At 41.8% G+C, this 21267-nt stretch overlaps 1 protein-coding gene across 1 annotated transcript; it reads right to left on the reverse strand.

The window, feature by feature from the left end:
* Window positions 1–1162: 1162 nt before the first annotated feature.
* On the reverse strand, window positions 1163–8296 carry LOC117526672 (E3 ubiquitin-protein ligase RNF38-like). Its single transcript, XM_034188725.1, has 8 exons — window positions 8243–8296; window positions 7045–7071; window positions 6067–6258; window positions 5834–5937; window positions 3591–3675; window positions 2612–2735; window positions 2422–2519; window positions 1163–2286 (listed from the first exon to the last, which is right to left on the reverse strand). The coding sequence occupies exons 1-8, from the start codon at window positions 8294–8296 to the stop codon at window positions 2224–2226; spliced, it is 747 nt and encodes a 248-aa protein (XP_034044616.1). The 3' UTR covers window positions 1163–2223.
* Window positions 8297–21267: the final 12971 nt, after the last annotated feature.

Here is a 21267-nt window from a genome sequence, read left to right on the forward strand (position 1 = left end):
ATCTGACATGGATTAATTTGACTGGCTGCAATAAAAAAAAAAAAAAAAGAATTCTAGATATTTGGTAAATATTTTTCATCTTTGTTACAAAACCAGACTGTGAAGGACTCGGTCCCGCACATCTCTTCCTGCTCTGCCAAAAGCTGATTCAAGCAGGTAGAGATCCAGGTTTTGGGTCCCTCAGAACCGGGACCGGGAGCCACAGAATTAAATGACACTTGTTTCAAACCTTTCTGGTCACACTCGGTCAAAACTGGAAGGACTAACCTACATGGTAACAATAACCAGATTATAACTCAGCTTAATATGCCTGTAAACATTAGCATCAACCTAGACTGTGCTCTGTAACCTTGACCTTTGACCAGTTCTTCTCAAAAGATCAACTGTTCTTCAGAGGGACCATGCAAGAAAAAAGTCTAACAGATGTGTGGAAATCGGAAAATCTTGGCTGCCCTTAAACCTAATATGTGTGCAAATTATTATAATATTGGGCTGAAACATTAAATGTTTCATGTGGGCCTTTAAATGTCTTACATGTAAACTAAGAAAATACTGATGGTAAGAAATTTAGTGCCTGGGCCAAGCAGGTTCTTAGTATCACTTAAGGGGACTAAATAAGTCCCCTTTTATAACCCAGGGTTATAAAAAGTACATTTAAAATGTTCCAGTCATATTGAAAATTATACATTATTTGTGTGATGAAATATTCCTAAAAAGTACAGTTTGGACAAACTGACAATGTTATGGAGTAAAAACTTAAAGTTGCTCCCCTTCTGGTTACAAAAAAAAAGTGCTGCAAATTATTGGTTGAGGTAGTAAGATTCTAAAAAACAATAGCTTACACTTTGTCATGCTTAGGTATCACATTATGGGAGTAACGCAGCTCGTAGAATCCAATGGGTGTAGATGTTTTTTGAGCATTACTTTGGAGGCCATGCATTTGACAGTCAAAACCATTCCGTGAATTAATCCTATTACCTTAACCAATAATTTGCATCACTTTTTACCAAAACTGGAGCAACTTCAACTGTTGAGCCCTGTGCAAACTGAAAGTGGACTTTGTCACCATTTTTGCCATTTTCCCCATAACATTCAGTCATAGATGCTCCAAACCATTTAGAATCTTTATTGTCAGACAAATAATGATACACTTTTCAATATGATTGGAGCATTTTTTTTTTTTTTTTTTTTAATGCTGACGCCAGATGGCCACCATACATTGTATGTATGGTACACTGAGGCTGGATTGTAAGTGTCATTTACTCCCCTTAAGTGATACCGATTAGTTCAAAATTGGCTTCTGGCTCATGGACTAATTGAGGAATGGAGACAAACTACGGCGGTCATCAATAAAGTCTCATTTAGATGACAAACACAAAGAAATGCTTTACTGACTTCTGACTGTTCCTGCTGCTAACCTGATGATGCCCTCGTCCCAGAGTCAGCAAAAGCAAGAGGTGAATAAACTGTACAACAAACTGGAAATACCACAACAGGTGTAACACACTCACAGCGTACGTGTCACTGGGCTGCATACGAAATGCACTCTCACCAGGAATGCAAGTAGTCGCAAACAAATTAAACCTGAACGCTTCCGATGACAAATGGCGAATACGATGAGTGCTGTGGAAAGGACGGTCTCTCCTGGACAGAAAGTGAATACTTAATCGGAAGCAGAAGAGTAATGAAACGACAATAATCTTTGGACTGCCAATTCTACCCCAACGTTTGTTAGTACAACTACACAAACATTTTTCAAAGAAGTCTTTTTTCCTCCCCTTCCATCAGGCAAACGACTGAACACACTGCTTCAGTTTGGAAGGGCAGGTTAGGGAAAAAAAAAAAAAAAAAATACACACATGCTATATATATATATATATGTTCATCTGCACATGACACTGAGCGAACGTGATTCCAAGGCCATCGGTAAGAAGGAGTAACCACAAGCAGAAGGCAGAGAGCTGGCGGTGTGACAGTCCCACGTTCGAAGGCCTAAGAAGTCCAGACATAAAGTGAGCACTAGTCAGTCAGTTTCCACACCCCTAAATGCTGATCCCAGGTAAGAATTCCGGTTCTGTGTCCAAGGGAACAAAGAGTGAAGGAATACTGGTCCCAGTTATGTGGCAGAATGTGAGAGCAGCAGGCGGACGAAGAAAGGAAAGAATGTCGGTGTCCAACTGGATCCAGGGATTGTGGATGCGGGATCCTGACACCAGCCAAAGGTCACTCAGAATCTCTCTGGACCTCAGAGGCATCAGCCCGGCAAATAGGACAGGTGCGATTAGCCTGGTAGGAAAGAAAGATTGCAATACAGTGGAACAACATATCAAAGATCAAAGCGTAACAACATGAAATAACTGATAACAAAAGTCTCTTAGAAGTCTTCAACATCGTAACAAATAATTAAACATCCAAACTCACCTTAAGCCACTTGTCAACACACTTGGTGTGGAACTCGTGATTACAGGGTAAGACCCTTAGAAGCTGGCGAGACTCAAAGTCACACATACAAACCACACCCTGCGAAAGCACCCAAGGTTTCCATAAGGTCTTGGAAGAATAATTTTAAAAAACCCAAACCAAACCAAAACCTAAAGGCAGAAAGTGACTCACAGTGTCTGTTCAGACTGATGGTTGTTGGGGTTGAACCTGTACGACGGAAGCTGTTCGATGTCAGCCTTAGTGAGGCCGCGGGGTTTAGCCTCTCCGAGACGCTCCGCGAGATTCAACAGGGCCTGAAAAAGTCACGCAGAAACATTAATGGTGAGAATTCCATTACTACAGAAGAATAATTAAAAATATTAATATATAATTGAAGAACATGTGCACTGGAATATAAGGCACAGGGCCTCCCAAAGTAGAAGTAAGTCCTATACAGGCCTTGAGGCCCGTTGGGGCCACTGCATCATTTCTGGATTCCACAGCGCCAAGCAGATGAGAGTCCACAACGGGATGCCGGTCCAACACGGGTTACTTCCCCAGCTAATTCCAGTACCTATTTAGAGCTGGGTGGCCTGAGACAATGTAGATTATGTGTCTTGTCTAAGGACACAGACAGGTAGGATAAGCAGGATTCAAACCCAGGTCTACATATTAGCAGGCCAGCTCAGAGCCTTTTATCCACTCACTCCCAAACTAGCTAAAAAAAAAATAAATAAATGTGACTGATACATCAGAAAGTCCAGTACATCCTAAGCAGGCCCTGAGGCCCAGTGGGCCACTGCTCGTCCCTTGATAGAGAAGCACAAAGCCAGTGAGACTCTATGACTCTCCCTGAGCGGAACTCCAGTCCATCAGAGACCTGCTCAGCCAAGGCTGGTAGGTACCCATTTAGGGAACTCTGTGTCCTATCCAATGACACAGACAGGTAGCATGACTGGGGCCAGAATACGGGTCTGTCTAACAGACTGGTAAAATCAGTGAGAAAAAGGACCGTGTGCAATTTCCACACTTGAACCAGAGAAAAAAATTTCTCATAAATCATTATTCATGCTGTGTGCAAACTAACAAACATCTTTAGGAACTGAAGTTAGTTTCACAGGTCAACATTTTTGAATGTTAGCATTTTTGAATGTTGTGCTCGTTCCTACCTCATAGTTCTCCACCTCTCCGTCATCCACATCAAGTTCAAGGCTGATGGCGGGGCCCACAGTCGGCGTCACCGGAAGCATGGACCTGAATTAGTGGGTTGAGCAGACAGACGACATTTTTAGGAAACAGCCCTGTATTTAAACTTTACAATGCCCCTTTCAGACTGCCACAGTGACACTGATAAAATCTGTGCCAAGGACGGAGGATGAAGCAATCAACCTGGGTTAAGAAACCCACATTAATGACCCTGCTTAGGACCCAGATCAGACCCTTTGTGGAATTCCACTTGAATTGGTTAACTGATGTCAGTCGTGAGTAATATGACTTTATTGGGTCACTGCACCTACTTGAAGAAAGTGACCTCCCTCGTGGAGGGTCCTTATGCACCTGAAGCATTGGGCTTCAGACCAGAGGATCCTCGGTCCAAAACCCAGCCAAACTGAAAAATCACTAAGGGCCCTTGTGCAAGGTCCTTAATCCCCAAGTTGCTCCCGTTGTGTAGTGAGCATCTTGCATAGCAACACACTGACATTGGTGTGTGAATGTGTCTAAAGCATCACTGTAAAGCACTTTGACCTTCTGATGCAGACGGAAAAAGCGCTATATAAATGCAGTCCTGTGACAGTGACTACATTTACATGCCATTAATATTCAGATTAAGGTCAATATTCCAGTGTCTGAATCATTAGGAATAACCCGTTTACATGCTTAAGCAGACAGAGTTACTCCTGTATACATGGTCACTGGTATCATTTGGAATATCCCCATCTAAACAGCGACGCATGGACAACATCCAGACACACGGAGAATGTCATTTCCGTTTCTTCTTCCTCTTTCTACTGTCAATAAAACATTATATTCATGTCATTCATGATTCTAATGAAATATTCGGTTTCCTCCTCGCTCCAAAAGTGTGGTGCTGTGCTGCCGCGTCTGAATTTCGCCATACTTATTTACCTCTGCTTCTGTGGAGTCCTGTGGGTTGCGCGCGCTGCATACAAGTAGTTTCCGTACTGAAAAGACCAAGATTCCTTGCGGATAGGACATGCGCAGAACACAAAATAATGTTCCTTTCTATGGGGATATTCCGATGCGCGTTTATACGACCTGATATTCAGATTAGAAAAGGAGTAACCCAGGGGTCACATTCGGGTTTTTAAAAACCGGAATGAGCATATTCTGGTTTTTGCAGGTGTTTACATGGCCGTGCACAACCTGGTTATTGCTAATATTCCGGTTATGAAAGGGTTATTGGCTGCATGTAAACGTAGTCACTGTGGCAAAGAGGTTCCTGTGGGAACCTTTGGACCTTATGTTTCACTTGGAAGAAGTATTTGCCATCATGTGCAGTGGGAGACTGCCAAAAAGTCACTCAGCACACATTAGATAAAGGTCTTTGGGGCGCAGTACATGAATGTCACCAGCGGTCAAGTTAAGTCTGGGAACATGCGCTGGTGATGTGCCACATCCACAACACCATGGACCCGCCTTGGCCCGTGGATAGCAACCACGCAGACAACCGGTCCAACTCTGCATTGAAGAACAGGCAGTGGTGGGGTTTGAACCAGGAATCTTCTGCACTGGAAACAAGCGCACTTATCCGCTTGACCACCACCCCTGCAGTTAACTCCTATTTATTCCCATTAATTCATATGGAACGTTTCCAACTTAGAAAATTCCCAGAATTTTGCAACCCATATAGACCCCCCCCCAAAAAAAAACCCTGAATAAAGAACTTGTGATTAATTGTGGAAAATAAGTTGAACATTTTAAATTCTCAAGGTTAACTTCTCATAGAAAGTTTCTGGAAGTTGCAGTAAACTTCCCACCCATTTGCAACCTTGTATTATAATTACAAAGTCGTCGTGGTGGAGGCTGCAGCATAACATGATCCTGTAAACGGTTCCAGAGCAGAGGTGGTGTTGGATGCGTGAGCATGACTGTGTGCGACTTCATCCATCCTGCATGGTTCTGTCCTTTCAGAACACCTTCACGTATGCAGGCTTACGCAACAGCAGACTAAACTGTGCACGGCAAATGTGCAAACAAGTGGCTGTACTGTAAATCGAATCCAATATCTGCTAAATTAGCATGCACATGCACTGAAATGTACTTTGTGGATCCGGAGCAGACCTGGGTCCTGTGGGTTCGGTGAAAATATAAGTTTGACCAACGTCTGATCTGAACTGGTCTTCATGTTCTTCAGTTGTCTAAACTAAACCAAGTGTAGAGAAACACTTACAGGAAGTAAGGCAGGAAGCTGGGGTGGTAGGGGGATGGGGGCACAGCCTGCTGAGAGCGGTAACGCCGGCCTGTGATTCGACGAGGCATAAAGTGTGGGTATGGCTGTGACAAAAACACAAGAACAAACCATTGCTTTCTGCTTGTAACATACTGGGTCATTTTATAGTAACAAAATGAAAATGAGCTAAAATATAAACAAGACAAGTGTGGGGTTTTTGTTCACATGCTCACCACTGTGAACAGCTCCTGTGAAAGGGGGTCATGGTGCGACAGGAACTGCAGAGGCGTTGACGGCGGCAGGGTGGAGGGCGGCTGGTGGTGATAGTGGTGGTGATGGTGGTGGTGGTGAGTGTAACTGAAGCCTCCGCCAACGGAAAGCTGCTCGCCGAGAAGCTCAACCTCATTTTCAATCCTCTGTAAGGGCTGAAGACAAACTGAGTTTTAGATGACAGCACGTGAGACAGGCGTCACGGTGGGACAAAGACAAGGGCAATGTTCGTAGAACTTTTCAACCAAATCAGGCCAGCAGACTGCATGAGGAATGGTAAACGTTTGTCCAGTACTACGGCGCAATCACCTGGTGGAGTTATTCACTCATTAAGAGATCAACCAGTCTGCCAACTTACAACTCAAACGAATGCTGGGACCAAGAACTCTTAATGCACTGTCTGCACTTAAGATAAAGATGCACTGAATTTTTGTCATAAGACTGTTGTCTCTAAAAGACATTTAAAGCTTCACAGTTCCCTTAATGACATCAAATTTGTGTTTTAAAATGTAATGTGGCCAATGACTGATTATTGTCAAAATCTTAAGTGATCCATGTAGAATAAAATTATGCTATTTCAATCTTACACAGCTTTTTTTTTTCCCCTCACTTAACCATATTGTACTTATGATTAGTTCAAGGGCCATCAGAAATGTGAAAACCTGTATTCCTACTGATTTAGTTCCTGAACATTATAAACTGCATAATTTGGCTGATTTTTTTTTTTAAAGCAACAACATGCCTTTCCATCCTGTCGGTGGGTTGTATGTTAAAACAATGCCAAAGAGAGATTGTTCAACAGTAAAGCAGAGTTTTGTGTTTTAGTACAGTTCAGACACATGTAATGGTTTAGAATGGTACAAAAAATGTTTTATACATACATACATACACACATACATACATACACACATATATATATATAATTTTTTTTCCCCACGTACCGATCGTGGCTGTTGTGTCTGGAGGCGCTTCACACAAGTAAGGTCTAACCTTACCAACCAACCGAAGCAAGCACACAGCCGACAGTGGTAAGAAAAAAAACTCCTTCTGATGATTTGAGGAGAAACCTCAAGCAGACCAGACTCAAAGGGGTGACCCTCTGCTTGGGCCATGATATCAACACAATTCACCAAACACTTGAGATTAGGAAGCAATATTAAAGGACACATTCAGGGTTTTTTGTTTGTTTGTTTTTTAGAGTTATATTATCAGATTGTTAGCTATCAAGCTTCCAACTGCTCTACTCACATTTGACAATTATTTCCTTTGCAAGAATTTTTTTAAGTATATTTAGAACTGAACAAATGAAAGTGGACTGATCAGCTGCCATGAGAACTACAGAAATCCACCATTCCTGCAAAACAGCAAATACATATATGCACCAGTAACATGAGCAATGTACTTTGTGATAGTTTGTACATGAAGATGTTCTACATTCTGCAAAGTCACCACTAGATGGCACTAAATTCTACACACTGTACTTTTAAGTGCAAATTCCGCTGTCACATGCAGCATCCCGATCTCTAAAAACAGAATGAAAAGTAACGTACAGTCTTTACCACAGGAACTCAGACTGGGTGTCTGCTGCAGTATTTGTGACTCCTTTAAGATATTTTCCACTAAAGAGATTATTTGTGAGGTTAGGATCACCATCGTGTGTGTGTGTGTGTGTGTGTGTGTGTGTGTGTGTGTGTGTGTGTGTGTGTGTGTGTGTGTGTGTGTGTGTGTGTGTGTGTGTGTGGTGTGTGTGTGTGTGTGTGTGTGTGTGTGTGATCTGCAACATCACAAAGAGGAGAGTCGTGTCAAGGACACACTGCTGCAAAAGTCACACGGTTCCTCTTTTAGACATTTCTGCTCGTCGCTCCTCAATAATTCATAGTCACCACCTAATGGTTATCTGCACAGATTTGTTTTGGTTGGAGGGTTTGAAAAGTTTCTTCACTTCTTTCCGTCTCTTCCTTCCCTATGCCTATGCCATTGTTCCTCTTTCTTTCCTTCACTATACCATACCTTTGTTCCCTCTTTCTTTCCTTCCCTGTGCCACTATTCCCCCTTTTTCCTTTCCTATGCTGTTGTTTCCTATTTTTTCCTTCCCTATGCTGTTATTCCCTTTTTCTTTCCTTCCCTATGCCATTGTACCTTTCTTTCTTTCCCTGTACTGCTGGTCCCTTTTTCTTTCCTTCCTTGTGCCATTGTTTCCTATATTTTCCTTCCCTATGCCATTACTTGCTTTTTCTCTGCTTCCCTGAGCCGTTATTCCCTTTTTCTTTCCTTCCCTGTGGCATTGGTTCCTATATTTTCCTTCCCTATGCCATTATACCCTTTTTCTTTCCTTCCCGATGCCATTGTTTCCTTTTTCTTTCCTTTCCTGTGCTGTTGTCTCATATTTTTTCCTCCCCTATGCAGTTGTTTCCTTTTTCTTTCCTTCCCTGTACTGCTGGTTCCTTTTTCTTTCCTTCCTTGTGCCATTGTTTCCTATATTTTCCTTCCCTATGCCATTATTTACTTTTTCTCTCCTTCCCTGTGCCGTTATTCCCTTTTTCTTTCCTTCCCTGTGGCATTGGTTCCTATATTTTCCTTCCCTATGCCATTGTACCCTTTTTCTTTCCTTCCCGATGCCATTGTTTCCTATTTTTTCTTTCCTTTCCTATACTGTTGTTTCCTTTTTCTTTCCTTTCCTGTGCTGTTGTCTATTTTTTCCTTCCCTATGCAGTTGTTTCCTTTTTCTTTCCTTCCTTGTGCCGTTGTTTTGTTTTTATTTCCTTCCGCCTTTGTTCCTTTCTTCTTCCCTCCTCTCTGTCAGTTTCCTTCTCTGTATCTGCACTCCCTCCTTCTTTTGTTCCTTTTCTTATTTGCACCTTTTGTTTTATTAATTCCTTACTTATCTTTCTTCCATCCTCTTTTCCCTCTTCGTTTTCTTCCTCCTTACTTTGGAGCCATTCTGTTGGTTGGTTGAAGCTGTGTCATGTGACTTCCAGCAGCCATTTTGTCATTCTACCTGCACATGTTCATTAAGCTGCTGCTGAGATACTAACAGATGTTTTTAGTTCATCACATTAGTTTACGGTTTTCATAGTTATGTCAGCGTACAATCATTTCTGTTCCAAGAGCAGCTTCTATATAATATAGAGTATATATGTTTACCACAATGGGTTTTTTTTTTGAGTTTGTGTTTGTTTTCTTTTGTGGTTATTTAGTTTTACTGAAGTTTCACTTTAAAGCCGTTGTCTGGATCGTTTCTCTGCTTTTTGCAGATGATGTGTTCTGACGGTGTCCAGGGTCCACTGAAGGGTTTTGCAGTGGAGTTTTATCAGTTTGGGCTGCAGTGCGTCAAGGTCTGAGGCATTGGTGCTGTGGTCTGGCCCTCAGAAGTAACTCAGTATCTTGGGGTCTTGAATGATGGAATTGGAGACTGACAGGCAGACTGCACTCGTGCAGGCGTTGCTCTCTAGAGTCTCGACTGTGCTGATGATGAAGGACCTGAAGTGGGAGGTGAAGCTCTCAATTTACCAACTGAGTTCAGTTCCAACCCTCACCTACGTTCATCAACTCTGGTTAGTGTTGGAAATAATTAGATCATAGAAAGAAATGGCTTAAATAAATTTACTTTCCAGGGTGGTTGGGCTCAGAGGCTCATCCTCAGGAACATAGTGAACAACTCTGATAGACGGAGGAGCTCAGAGGACAAGGAAAACTGCTTTCTGCTGAAAGGAGTGGGACGGGCTTCTCATTGGGAGGAGGATGGCCCCCTGAACATCGCCCCCCGAAGGCTTCCTGGACACATCCAGTGGGGCGGAAACAGAGTAAATCCTTAAGATATTGCAGTAAACAAACTGCATATCCAGTCTGGTCTGGGAATGTCTTTGGATCCCCCAAAATGTTGACTTTCCCCATTAACTAAAGAAAACAGGCAAGTGAGATAAATCCTGTTTCATTCCAAAATGGATGAATCATTCGCCCTGGCTACACTATGATGCCAAGTTGTAAAAAAATGTTTTTATGAGGAGTGCAGATTGTTTCATGATCTTGCAGACAGCTAGAATCAAAGTTAAATTAAAGCATTCCAAATTGGTGTCAGTCTTTTAGACAAAGTGCTCTGCGGCTTGGATGGATTTCTGGATTTTCCTGAACCAATAATCAAGTTTGACATTTTGAATGATTACTGGGTTACGTCAAAGCATGTGAAACAACAGCATTTGTGCACCGTGGCAAGTAAAACAAATTAAACTGTAAAATGTGCTTGATGCACAGACCTTGATGCTGAGCTCCACCAGCACATGGTAACATAGTAACAGATTGACAAGTAGCTCCGCTTGGGCTCCGTGACACAATGCAACCCAACAAAATGTGAGGTGAAGGATGGAGGTACTTCAGATGAAGCAGCACTCCATCTTCTTCAAGGACCACACAGTGAATTCCAAGACCGGCACTGCCTCATCATTTATTCCCGCAGAGCCTGGACACGGAGACCTAATGTAGCATGAAGGACACTGCACTGGTGAGTCAGAGGACAGCAGCAGGGATTAAAACAGGAAACTCTACGTCATTGATGAAGGCATCAACATCGAAATCCAAACCTGCACTGGACACTGTGACAAATAACAGCAGTGCTGAGAGTTTGGATATACGTGACCTCTGCAAAAATTCTGGAATAATCACACTTGGATGATGTTTGCAGAGTTTTCTGAGGCCATAGCAAATAAACAAACTGTAGATCTTTGAAGACTGCCAGGATTGTTCAGTTCCAGTTGGTTACTGCTCAGCGACTGGAACAGTTCGACTTCCAGTGAACTGTGAACCTGAATGTTATAACATTTAGTGTTGAATTGAGAAAGTGTTTTAAAATTTCACCTCATCCCTAAATGTAACACCACCCACAACTTTTTATATTCGCCACAATGTTTTTGAAAACATACAAGTTTTGGGGGTGTTCTAATAGTTTAAGGTTGAGGTGAAATTTTGACAACTTATTCATTTCATTTATTTTCCAATCTCACTTATTCCATTTGAGGGCTGCAGGGGAGCTGGAGACTATCCCAGCAGAAGAGCATCTGCAGCCACAGACTGCTCCTTCCCAAGTGCAGGACCAACAGACTGAAAAACTCCTTTGTCCCTCAGACCATCAGACTGTACAACTCCTCACTCAGGGGGAGGAGGAGTACCAGGAAGACAGAGGACGGGAAGGAGAGGAACAGTAGTAGGCAGTAAACCAGCATTGATCAGTATGTCTGGTATTCATATTGTAAACTGTTCATCTTTTTTCAGTTTCAATTTATTTTCATTTATACAGTAGTGTTCAGAATAATAGTAGTCCTATGTGACTAAAAAGATTAATCCAGGTTTTGAGTACATTTTTTATTGTTACATGGGAAACAAGGTACCAGTAGATTCAGTAGATTCTCACAAATCCAACAAGACCAAGCATTCATGATATGCACACTCTTAAGGCTATGAAATAGGGCTATTAGTAAAAAAAAAAAGTAGAAAAGGGGGTGTTCACAATAATAGTAGCATCTGCTGTTGACGCTACAAACTCAAAACTATTATGTTCAAACTGCTTTTTTAGCAATCCCGTGAATCTCTAAACTAGTATTTAGTTGTATAACCACAGTTTTTCATGATTTCTTCACATCTGCGAGGCATTAATTTTGTTGGTTTGGAACCAAGATTTTGCTCGGTTACTAGTGTGCTTGGGGTCATTGTCTTGTTGAAACACCCATTTCAAGGGCATGTCCTCTTCAGCATAAGGCAACATGACCTCTTCAAGTATTTTGACATATCCAAACTGATCCATGATACCTGGTATGTGATATATAGGCCCAACACCATAGTAGGAGAAACATGCCCATATCATGATGCTTGCACCACCATGCTTCACTGTCTTCACTGTGAACTGTGGCTTGAATTCAGAGTTTCGGGGTCATCTCACAAACTGTCTGCGGCCCTTGGACCCAAAAAGAACAATTTCACTCTCATCAGTACACAAAATATTCCTCCATTTTCTTTAGGCCAGTTGATGTGTTCTTTGGCAAATTGTAACCTCTTCTGCACATGTCTTTATTTAACAGAGGGACTTTACGGGGGATTCTTGCAAATAATTAGCTTCACACAGGCGTAACTCCAGACTGTCTTTGATCATCCTGGAGCTGTTCAATGGGTGAGCCTTTGCCATTCTGGTTATTCCTCATCCCATTTTGATGGTTGTTTTCTGTTTTCTTCCACGCACCTTTTTTTTTTTTTTTTTTTTTTTTTTTGGCCATTTTAAAGCATTGGAGATCATTGCAGATGAGCAGCCTATAATTTTTTGCACCTGCGTATGTTTTCCCCTCTCCAATCAACTTTTTAATCAAACTACGCTGTTCTTCTGAACAATGTCTTGAATGTCCCATTTTCCTCAGGCTTTCAAAGAGAAAAGCATGTTCAACAGGTGCTGGCTTCATCCTTAAATAGGGGACACCTGATTCACACCTGTTTGTTCCACAAAATTGACGAACTCACTGATTGAATGCCACACTACTATTATTGTGAACACCCCCTTTTCTACTCTTTTTTTACTATAAAAGCCCAATTTCATAGCCTTAAGAGTGTGCATATCATGAATGCTTGGTCTTGTTGGATTTGTGAGAATCTACTGAATCGACTGTTACCTTGTTTCCCATGTAACAATAGAAATATACTCAAAACCTGGATTAATCTTTTTAGTTACATAGCACTACTATTATTCTGAACACTGTATAGCACCAAATCACAACACAGTTGCCTCAAAGCGCTTCACACAGGTAAGGTCTAACCTTACCAACCCCCAGAGCAGGGGTAGGCAACCTGTTCCAGAAAGAGCCATGAGGGTGCAGGTTTTCTTTGCAGCCACTGACTCCACCAGGTGATTTTACTGATTAATATCACTTTGAGCAGATGGAATCAGTTAATCAGTGAAATCACCTGGTGGAGTCAGTGGCTGCAAAGAAAACCTGCACCCTCATGGCTCTTTCTGGAACAGGTTGCCTACCCCTGCCCCAGAGCAAGAGTGGTAAGGAAAAACTCCCTCTGTGGAAGAAACCTCAAGCAGACCAGACTCAAAGGGGTGACCCTCTACTTGGACCATGCTACAAACTTAAATTATAGAACAATTCATGGACGAATATACAAGAAATGCTATTGGCGCACAGGACAGGAAGATCGCCAACACGAATACAACTCCCATCTTTGGATGAAGCTGCACCTTAAACAGAGAGAAAAAACAGAATCAGGCATCAGAAAGACAAAAAATACTGTATAATTTGTCAGCATTAAACAACAAGAAAAACAGAGAAATACTAACGTGATCGCCGGCCACTAGCCCTAAACTTCACTTAAAGACCCAGAATTTAGGTAAAGTTGAGGCTGCAGTCCGCTCCAATTACTAATAAATGAATTAAAAGAGTAAAAAGCGTAAAACAAAACTGTACCAGTATGCTAGCCATGAAAGGGAAAATAAGTGCGTCTTAAATCTGGACTTGAAAATCTCCACAGAATCTGACTGTTTTTTGACACAGGGAGATCATTCAACAGAACATGGGCACGATAAGAGAAAGCTCTGTCACCTGCAGACTTCTTATTCACCTTAGGGACACAAAGTAGTCTTGCACCCTGAGAATGTAAACCCCGGGCCGGTACGTAAGGTTTAATTAGGTCAGCTAGGTAGGGAGGTGTCAGTCCATTAATAATTTTATAGGTTAGTAGCAGAACCTTAAAATCTGATCTCACTGGGACAGGAAACCAGTGAAGGGATGCCAAAATGGGTGTAATGTGGTTATACTTTCTGCTTCATGTCAAAAGTCTGGCTGCAGCATTTTGAACCAACTGGAGAGCCCTAATGCTAGACTGCTGTAAACCAGAAAATAGAACATTGCAGTAGTCCAATCTAGAAGAGATAAATGCATGGATCAGGGTCTCAGCATCAGCCATAAACAGGATGGGACGAATCTTCGCTATATTTTGCAGGTGGAAGAAAGCAGTCCTCATAATATTTCTAATGTGGAGGCCAAAGGACAATGAAGGATCAAAAATTACCCCAAGGTTCCTCACTTTGTCAGTGTGATGTATGACACACGAGCTGAGGCTGAGCGTTAACTGGTCAAATTGATGCCAATGTCTCACTGGACCAAGAACCATCATTTCAGTCTTATCAGAGTTTAAAAGTAGTAAGTTTCTAGACATCCAACTTCTCACTGCTGCAAGGCAATCTTGTAAGGATTTTATGTGAATGAGATTACCAGCAGTTATCGGCATGTATAACTGAGTATCATCTGCATAGCAGTGAAAGGTAATCCCAAAACGCCACAATATGTGCCCAAGGGGTGCTATATAAAGGGAGAAAAGCAGGGGGCCTAAGACAGATCCCTGTGGAACCCCAAATTTCATGTCACTAAGGTTAGAGATAGTGTTACTGTACAAAACACAGTGAGAACGACTGGTCACGTATGACGTCAGCCATGCAAGGGCACTCCCAGTAAATCCAAAGTGATTTTCCAGCCTATCAAGATACTTTTTTACTTTCACTTTTGATACTCTGTGGGCTTCTTACCCTGTGTGCTGCTATACAATGCTGCTGGAACCTCAATTTCTCTGAGGGGGTCTTCCCAGGGGATCAATAAAGTTCTATCTAATCTATAAGGCGGGGTTCATCGCCAGTCTGTCGCAGGGTCACATTCACACCCACTGTCAGCTCAGAGTCACTAGTTCACCTGTGTGTTTGGAAGTGGGAGGAGGCTGGAGTCACGCAAACATGATCACAAAAACGAGCAGGTGGGAAGCAAACCTGGGACCTTTGCACTGTAACACTAACCACACGATCCACAAACCTGCCAGGCTACATTTCATTACAATGTTGAATATTCAAACTTTTGGGATTTTCTGGAAGAATAACTTCATTGGGTGGAATGTATTCGGAATATCACAATAGGAGGTCTTATATGGAGATTTGAAAAAAAATACAATTGGGTTGTGACAAATCACCAGTCCAGACCGACCCAGATCAGCCTGGACCACTTCAGATGTCTTGCCACAACCAGCACAGTTCTTTGCAAACTTGAGTTTCTTCTTCATGTCCTTCAAGAGTCTCAGCAGTTTTATGTAAAACTTTTTTTTTATAAAATTACAAAGTTTTGAAACGGTGATTTAAACATCTTTGGTGATGTTTCTGTGTAGGCTCTCAGTTGTCCAGGTGGTTTCCATAGTAGAGAAGCTTGAATCTTCGACTGGAGGGTTGCTTGACGTGAGGACGTTTCGCTTCAAATCGCAGAAGCTTCCTCAGCTAAAATTCTTGGTCTGGCAGTCTGACTTCTGTCTTGACTCTTGTAGAGAAGATAAAACAGAGCCAACAAAAGCTGGAGTTTTTTAACCTAACCAGACTCCTCCTACCGAGAGGCCGACTGCTACAGGCTAGTGACTAAACAATAGCTCTAATTAGCACCTATTGTGCTCTAGTTAGCACCCTCCTAATGACAGGGCAGCTGTCCCTCCTAATGATGGAATGGAAGCCTCCCCTGATGGCTCCCTTGATGACTCTCCTGATGACATGAATGACTCATCACAGAGCCCTACAGGTGCCCACAACTGCAGAGGGAAGGGCTAAAGAACAACAACTTGTACGGAAAGCCCTCACAGTATGTGGGTACCCACGATGGTCCCTGGACAAAGTGCAGAAGTCCCAGAAAACAAAGAGACCAGATAGACAGGAGACGGAGACAAGAAGAAGAGGAGTGTCTCTCCCTTATTTAGCAGGAGTAGGGGGAAAAACTACAGAGGATCTTCAGACAGCACAAAATCCCAGTTTACTTTAAACTGGTTAACACCTTGAGACAGAAATTAGTTCACCCTAAGGACAGGATCCCTAGTTACAAACAGAGCAATGTAGTGTATTATATCAGATGTCAGGAAAACTGTAATGAACACTACATAGGTGAGACTAAACAACCTTTACACCAAAGGCTATACCAGCACCGCAGAGGGGCGCCAGTGGACCTCAGTCTGCAGTTCATTTCCACTGAAAGACACTAACCACACGTTTGAGGACAAGGAAGTTAAAATCTTAGCCAGAGAGAAGAAATGGTTTGAGAGGGGTGTCAAGGAAGCATTCTTTGTAAAACAGTTGAAAAACAGCCTTAACCGGGGAGGGGGTCTCAGACACGCTTTATCCCCTGTTTACAATGGGGTACTCAGGTCAAAGCAGTTTCAGTCTTTTGTTCATGGTAATGAGTCATTCACGTCATCAGGAGAGTCATCAAGGGAGCCATCAGGAGAGGGTCCATCCCATCATTAGGAGGGACAGCTGCCCTGTCATTAGGAGGGTGCTAACTAGAGCACAATAGGTGCTAATTAGCTATTGTTTAGTCACTAGCCTATAGCAGTCTGCCTCTCGGTAGGAGGGGTCTGGTTAGGTTTAAAACTCCAGCTTTTGTGACTTCTTGATTATTCTTCTCTACAAGAGTCAAGACAGAAGTCAGACTACCAAAGCAAGAATTTTAGCTGAGGAAGCTTCTGCGATTTGAAGCGAAACGTCCTCGCGTCAAGCAACCCAGTCCAGTCGAAGATTCAAGCTTCTCTACTATCTTTGGTGATCGTTTGATTTTCGATGCAGACATTCCTGATGCTTGCTCGTCTTCACGGTTATAAGAAAGAAACGGGAAACTGTCGACCCCCTTTTTATGTATTAAATCCATCATCCATTCATTCAGGTCATGTGAACACTGACAGTTCAGCACAGGTGAGTCTCATTTCTTTCATATATCCGGTTGAGGAATTAACTCAATTCATCACACTAATTATGAATTTTGCCAGCAAACATTTTATGGCTTTTTTAAATTACATAATATAAAAGCATTTTGAGTTCAGCAACTTGAACATTTGATTTAATATTCTATGTTTTCCCCACTTCTGATATTCTGAAGTGGGGCCTTAAAGGTCAGGGGTGATCAGGGCTGCACATTGGTGCTGATTGAACAGCAGAGCTACACTGCCACCAAGAGGACGTTCCAAAAAACACCGTCACGTGTGAATTACCTCAGTGGAAACCGCAATTTAACCTTTAAACCCTGACAGGGAGAAAAGTCACCAAAGTGAGATTAACTGTCAAATATGAGAAGATGTTAGAAGATTACTGCAGGAACAGATGAATGAGGCACTAAAGACATTTTTACACAACTCAAAGTTTGGCTTTTACAAAATGTAAAAGTGCACTAAAGAAAAATCATGATCAGGCCTTAAAATATTTTAAATAAGTCAAATATTGGATAGTGATTCTTTGTGCCTGATGAGTTTATTTCACTCTCCAAGTTATGTATATGTTAATATGTCAAATATTCCAGACTGATGGGGATTTTATGAGTTGTTAGTCTTGCTAGTTGTTAGTCAGTCCCTTGCTGAACTGAACTGAGACTGAACTGTCACCTTCAGCCCCTAAGCCCAGACAAACTGCACCTTTTGAACGGTCACTAAAGATGACACCTGTACCAGTCAACATGAAGGACGAAGAGCTCCTGCTGAGGAGAGAAAGAGTTAGACGACGTAAGGGAGAAATCCGAGAGGTTCATAGCAGAAAGAAATGCTCTTGTTTTTGTTGTTGTATGATAATGTTGCTTCTGTTAGCAGGGGTAATATATTTACTTCATCATTTCCGGTTACAAGGGACAGCTAGACAAAGCGAAGCGTTCGCAAAAATCAATAAAGATACATACCTAAACAGATGCTAGCACTACTCGATGAGATAAAATGATACCACAGACAATCCATTACAGCAAAACTCATGGTACAATTATGCAACAATCGTAGCTCAATCAGTTAATGAGACAGACTGCTATGTCTGTTTACATCCCAATATCCAGCACACAACCAACTTTATGGGCACGACCATTTAGTTATGGTGTCACTGACTGTATTGTTCAAGCTATGTACATAACAATGACTGGTGAGGATCACGTATATATGTCCAAAGCATACAGCGGATGGAATGGATCTCATTGGGGGAAAATTTATGACCCGTGTAGTCAATTAGTAACCTTGACTAGGATTAAGGCATCTGCACTTGTGGCCAAAACTGTTATAATACCCCACGGAATAAATTTCCAATTTGTTATTATCAGGAAGGGAATGTATTAGTGGGATGGTTGACTGCTAAGAGATGTGAAGACTCGCCTAAATGTTGGAGAGTGTATTCAAGTTAACACAACCAAATCTGAAACCCTATATTGTGGAAAGTGGGCTCAGGACAAACCCTCCTGTCCAATAGATCACAATTGTTTCAGGATAGCAAAATTATGGTTACCGGCCCAACGGAACGTGGCCAGTGGATGACGTGTTCTGGGTTTGTGGTACACGCTTGTACCTGAATCTCCCACCGGATGGGATGGAATTTGCGCCCCTACCCAGGTGTCAGATCACACCTTTGTCGTCGCGGCCGAGCCCAAAAGGCCAAAAGGGTGAGGCGGAATTTAGATGACGTGGAGATTCACCAGGTAAAACACATCTGGCAGAGCGATGATGTGCCTGAGGAGTTTAAGATCTGGAACGATTGGGAGAGGGTGGTCTGGCCGTGTTGCCCTGGTTGGGTATTCCAAACTTACAGTTTCGATTAGAAACAGTAAATTATCGATTGGCTGTATTCCTAAACGCGTCTCTCGTAGTCAACAAAGCCCAAAACAAAAATGGTTGACCGAATCCGTACGACGGTTTCTCCAAAATCGATTAGTGTTAGATTTGTTAACAGCGGCACAAGGCGGAGTATGTGGAATGATAAATGCCACGTGCTGTACATATATATCTGATGAGATAAATTCTGATTCAGCACAACAGGCGATGAGGGTCCTGGGAAAAATGCAAAGTACTATGACCACCGAGTTTCAGGAAACAGCAGCACGATGGAGCCTGTGGGGGTGGTTTACCTCCGCTCCTGGTGGCAAATATTGCTAAAATTCTTACAACCGGTTCTGATTTTGATTGGAGTTTCGATTTTCTCCTGCTGTGCCATACCCTGTATAAGGCAATGGTTACCAGGCTGCCAACCAAGCTGTTTGTGCAATTACAATTGGCTCACACACCACCTATACAGTTTTTGAACCTCGAGCAGCCCCAGGAAGGATGTGATAATGTGGACTAAGGACAAGACACTTATGATAATTGAAAGTGTAAAGTAATGAAAGTTATGAGTGAAAATGTGTAAAAAATAAAAAAATGTAAAAAAAAAAGTGCTCATGATGGATGAGTGAAATTATGCTGAATTATTGTCATACACTGTCAATACATTTATTTTTACACTAGCTAACTACAAAAAAATGCTAAAAGAGGAGGGAAATGATGGGGATTTTATGAGTTGTTACCAGTTATTTAATTAATCACTGCCTGCTTACATGATATTCAATGTAATCAAAGTAGTCTGAGTTAAGTTTCTGCTTCTTGTGAAATGAACTGTATCAACTGTTATCTGTGTGATGTGGGAGTGAAACCAACCACAAGACTGAAAGAATATGTGTCTTAGCTGACTTGTTAAAGGATTCTACATTGTATTATTGTCTGAATTATATTCTTTTATACTTCATTTACTCATTCAATCATAATATTATGTACCCATTCATATGCTGCACTTAAATGATTGCTCAGCCACAGTGATGAACTAAAGGTTGTTTCAGGACTCTGTTGACATCGAAACTTAACTGCTTACTCCCTTCTTTCTGTGAAAGAAACGAGCATGTTTCACAGGAAACCGTAACTCACAAGCAACCGTTCACCCCTCCCTTCCCCAAACACAATGTACCCTGATGCTACGTTGTATTGATTATGATTTTTTTTTTTTCTTTCCTAATAAAAGAGCAAGCGCCGGGGGGGGCGCGGAGAGGAGCAGGAGAAGCAAGGTTGGTCTTAGGTTTGTACGCTCTCTCCGAAGCTTTTCCCCTTTGCGCAAAGCTCACAAAGATCTCTGTCTAATGTCTCTTTTTATGTGATTGTGCTTTGAGAAACTGTGTTTTGCAGGATACGATCTCAAGCACAGTTTAAGTGCCAGGTCCAGTTAGGGCAACGGACCTGACACAGACACTTGTGAATAACACTTTTTTAAGCAATAAACAGAAAATTATCGGCAACATCCACTGTAATTCACCACTTGTTTTGTTCATCAAGGCCCCATCACCAATGACAAGTCAAAAAAATAAATAAATAAATTACTTAAGTGTGCATGTCAGCCTGACATGATCAGAATGTGTCTAAAACACGTTTACTCTGGATCCCAGTAAGATAAAAAGGAAAATGATGTTAGCTGGACACATTCTGTATATATACATATATACAAATATACATATTTAAATAAATTTGCAGAACTTTTTTTTTTAAAACCACTGCCAAAGCTGGGCAGAGGTTATGTTTTTGTCCCTGTTTGTGAACAACCTGGAGCCCACAGTTTTTCATACATATGAGATTTTTACAGAGGATTCATATCCTGATAGGTAAGAACCAATTCAATTTTCAAGGTCAATGTCAGGAAAAAGCCCTATCCTCCGACATTGAACAAATTTTCAAAAATTCGTAACTGTCAAAAAAAAGATCAAACTTCTTTCATATTTGAGAACATTATGTGGGATGGTATCCTGTATTTACTGACAAAGTTTGATCCCAACTTGATCAGGATTGTGCGGACATTTAAATGCAACATTGAAAAACCCATTTAATGTATATTTACATTATAGCTTAATCAGAAGTGCCTCAATCTTTATGTTATGGACTTACCTACACCACTAAAATTGGATGGAGGTTCCAGTTTTATGCCCGTTTGTCTTCCACTTATCAGTCATAAACAAAGTGCTAAAAAGCAACGACAAATTGTGCACAGCAGAGATAACCAATGTTCTGTGAAAATTATCTGAAAAAGACTTTAGCCACTGAAAAAGTTGGAAAAACAAAAAAAAACTTCAAGAGCATGAACTAAATACATCCTCCTGGACATTTGATCACATCTAATTTATCTTATGAAAAGCCACTGCTAACAGGACTTTGGCCTTGAAAATACATATTTTATCGGAACGTAGATCGATCGGTAAATCGAGAGCTTTGCCCCCCTACTCAGCTCTCTCTTCACCACGACGGTCCGATACAGCGACCGCATCACTGCAGATGCTGCACCGATCCGTCTATCGATCTCA

This window comes from Thalassophryne amazonica, chromosome 15 (assembly GCF_902500255.1).
Source record: "Thalassophryne amazonica chromosome 15, fThaAma1.1, whole genome shotgun sequence".
NCBI classification, from domain to species: Eukaryota; Metazoa; Chordata; class Actinopteri; order Batrachoidiformes; family Batrachoididae; genus Thalassophryne; species Thalassophryne amazonica.

Coding starts and splice junctions, on each gene's coding strand:
- LOC117526672 (XM_034188725.1), bottom strand. CDS start 8,296: ATGGCACAAGGAAGGAAAGAAAAAGGGACCAGCAGTACAGGGAAAGAA. Junction 6,259..7,044: donor AGACACAACAGCCACGATCG/GTACGTGGGGAA, acceptor GTTTGTCTTCAG/CCCTTACAGAGGATTGAAAA. Junction 5,938..6,066: donor CACAGGAGCTGTTCACAGTG/GTGAGCATGTGA, acceptor TTTTTGTCACAG/CCATACCCACACTTTATGCC.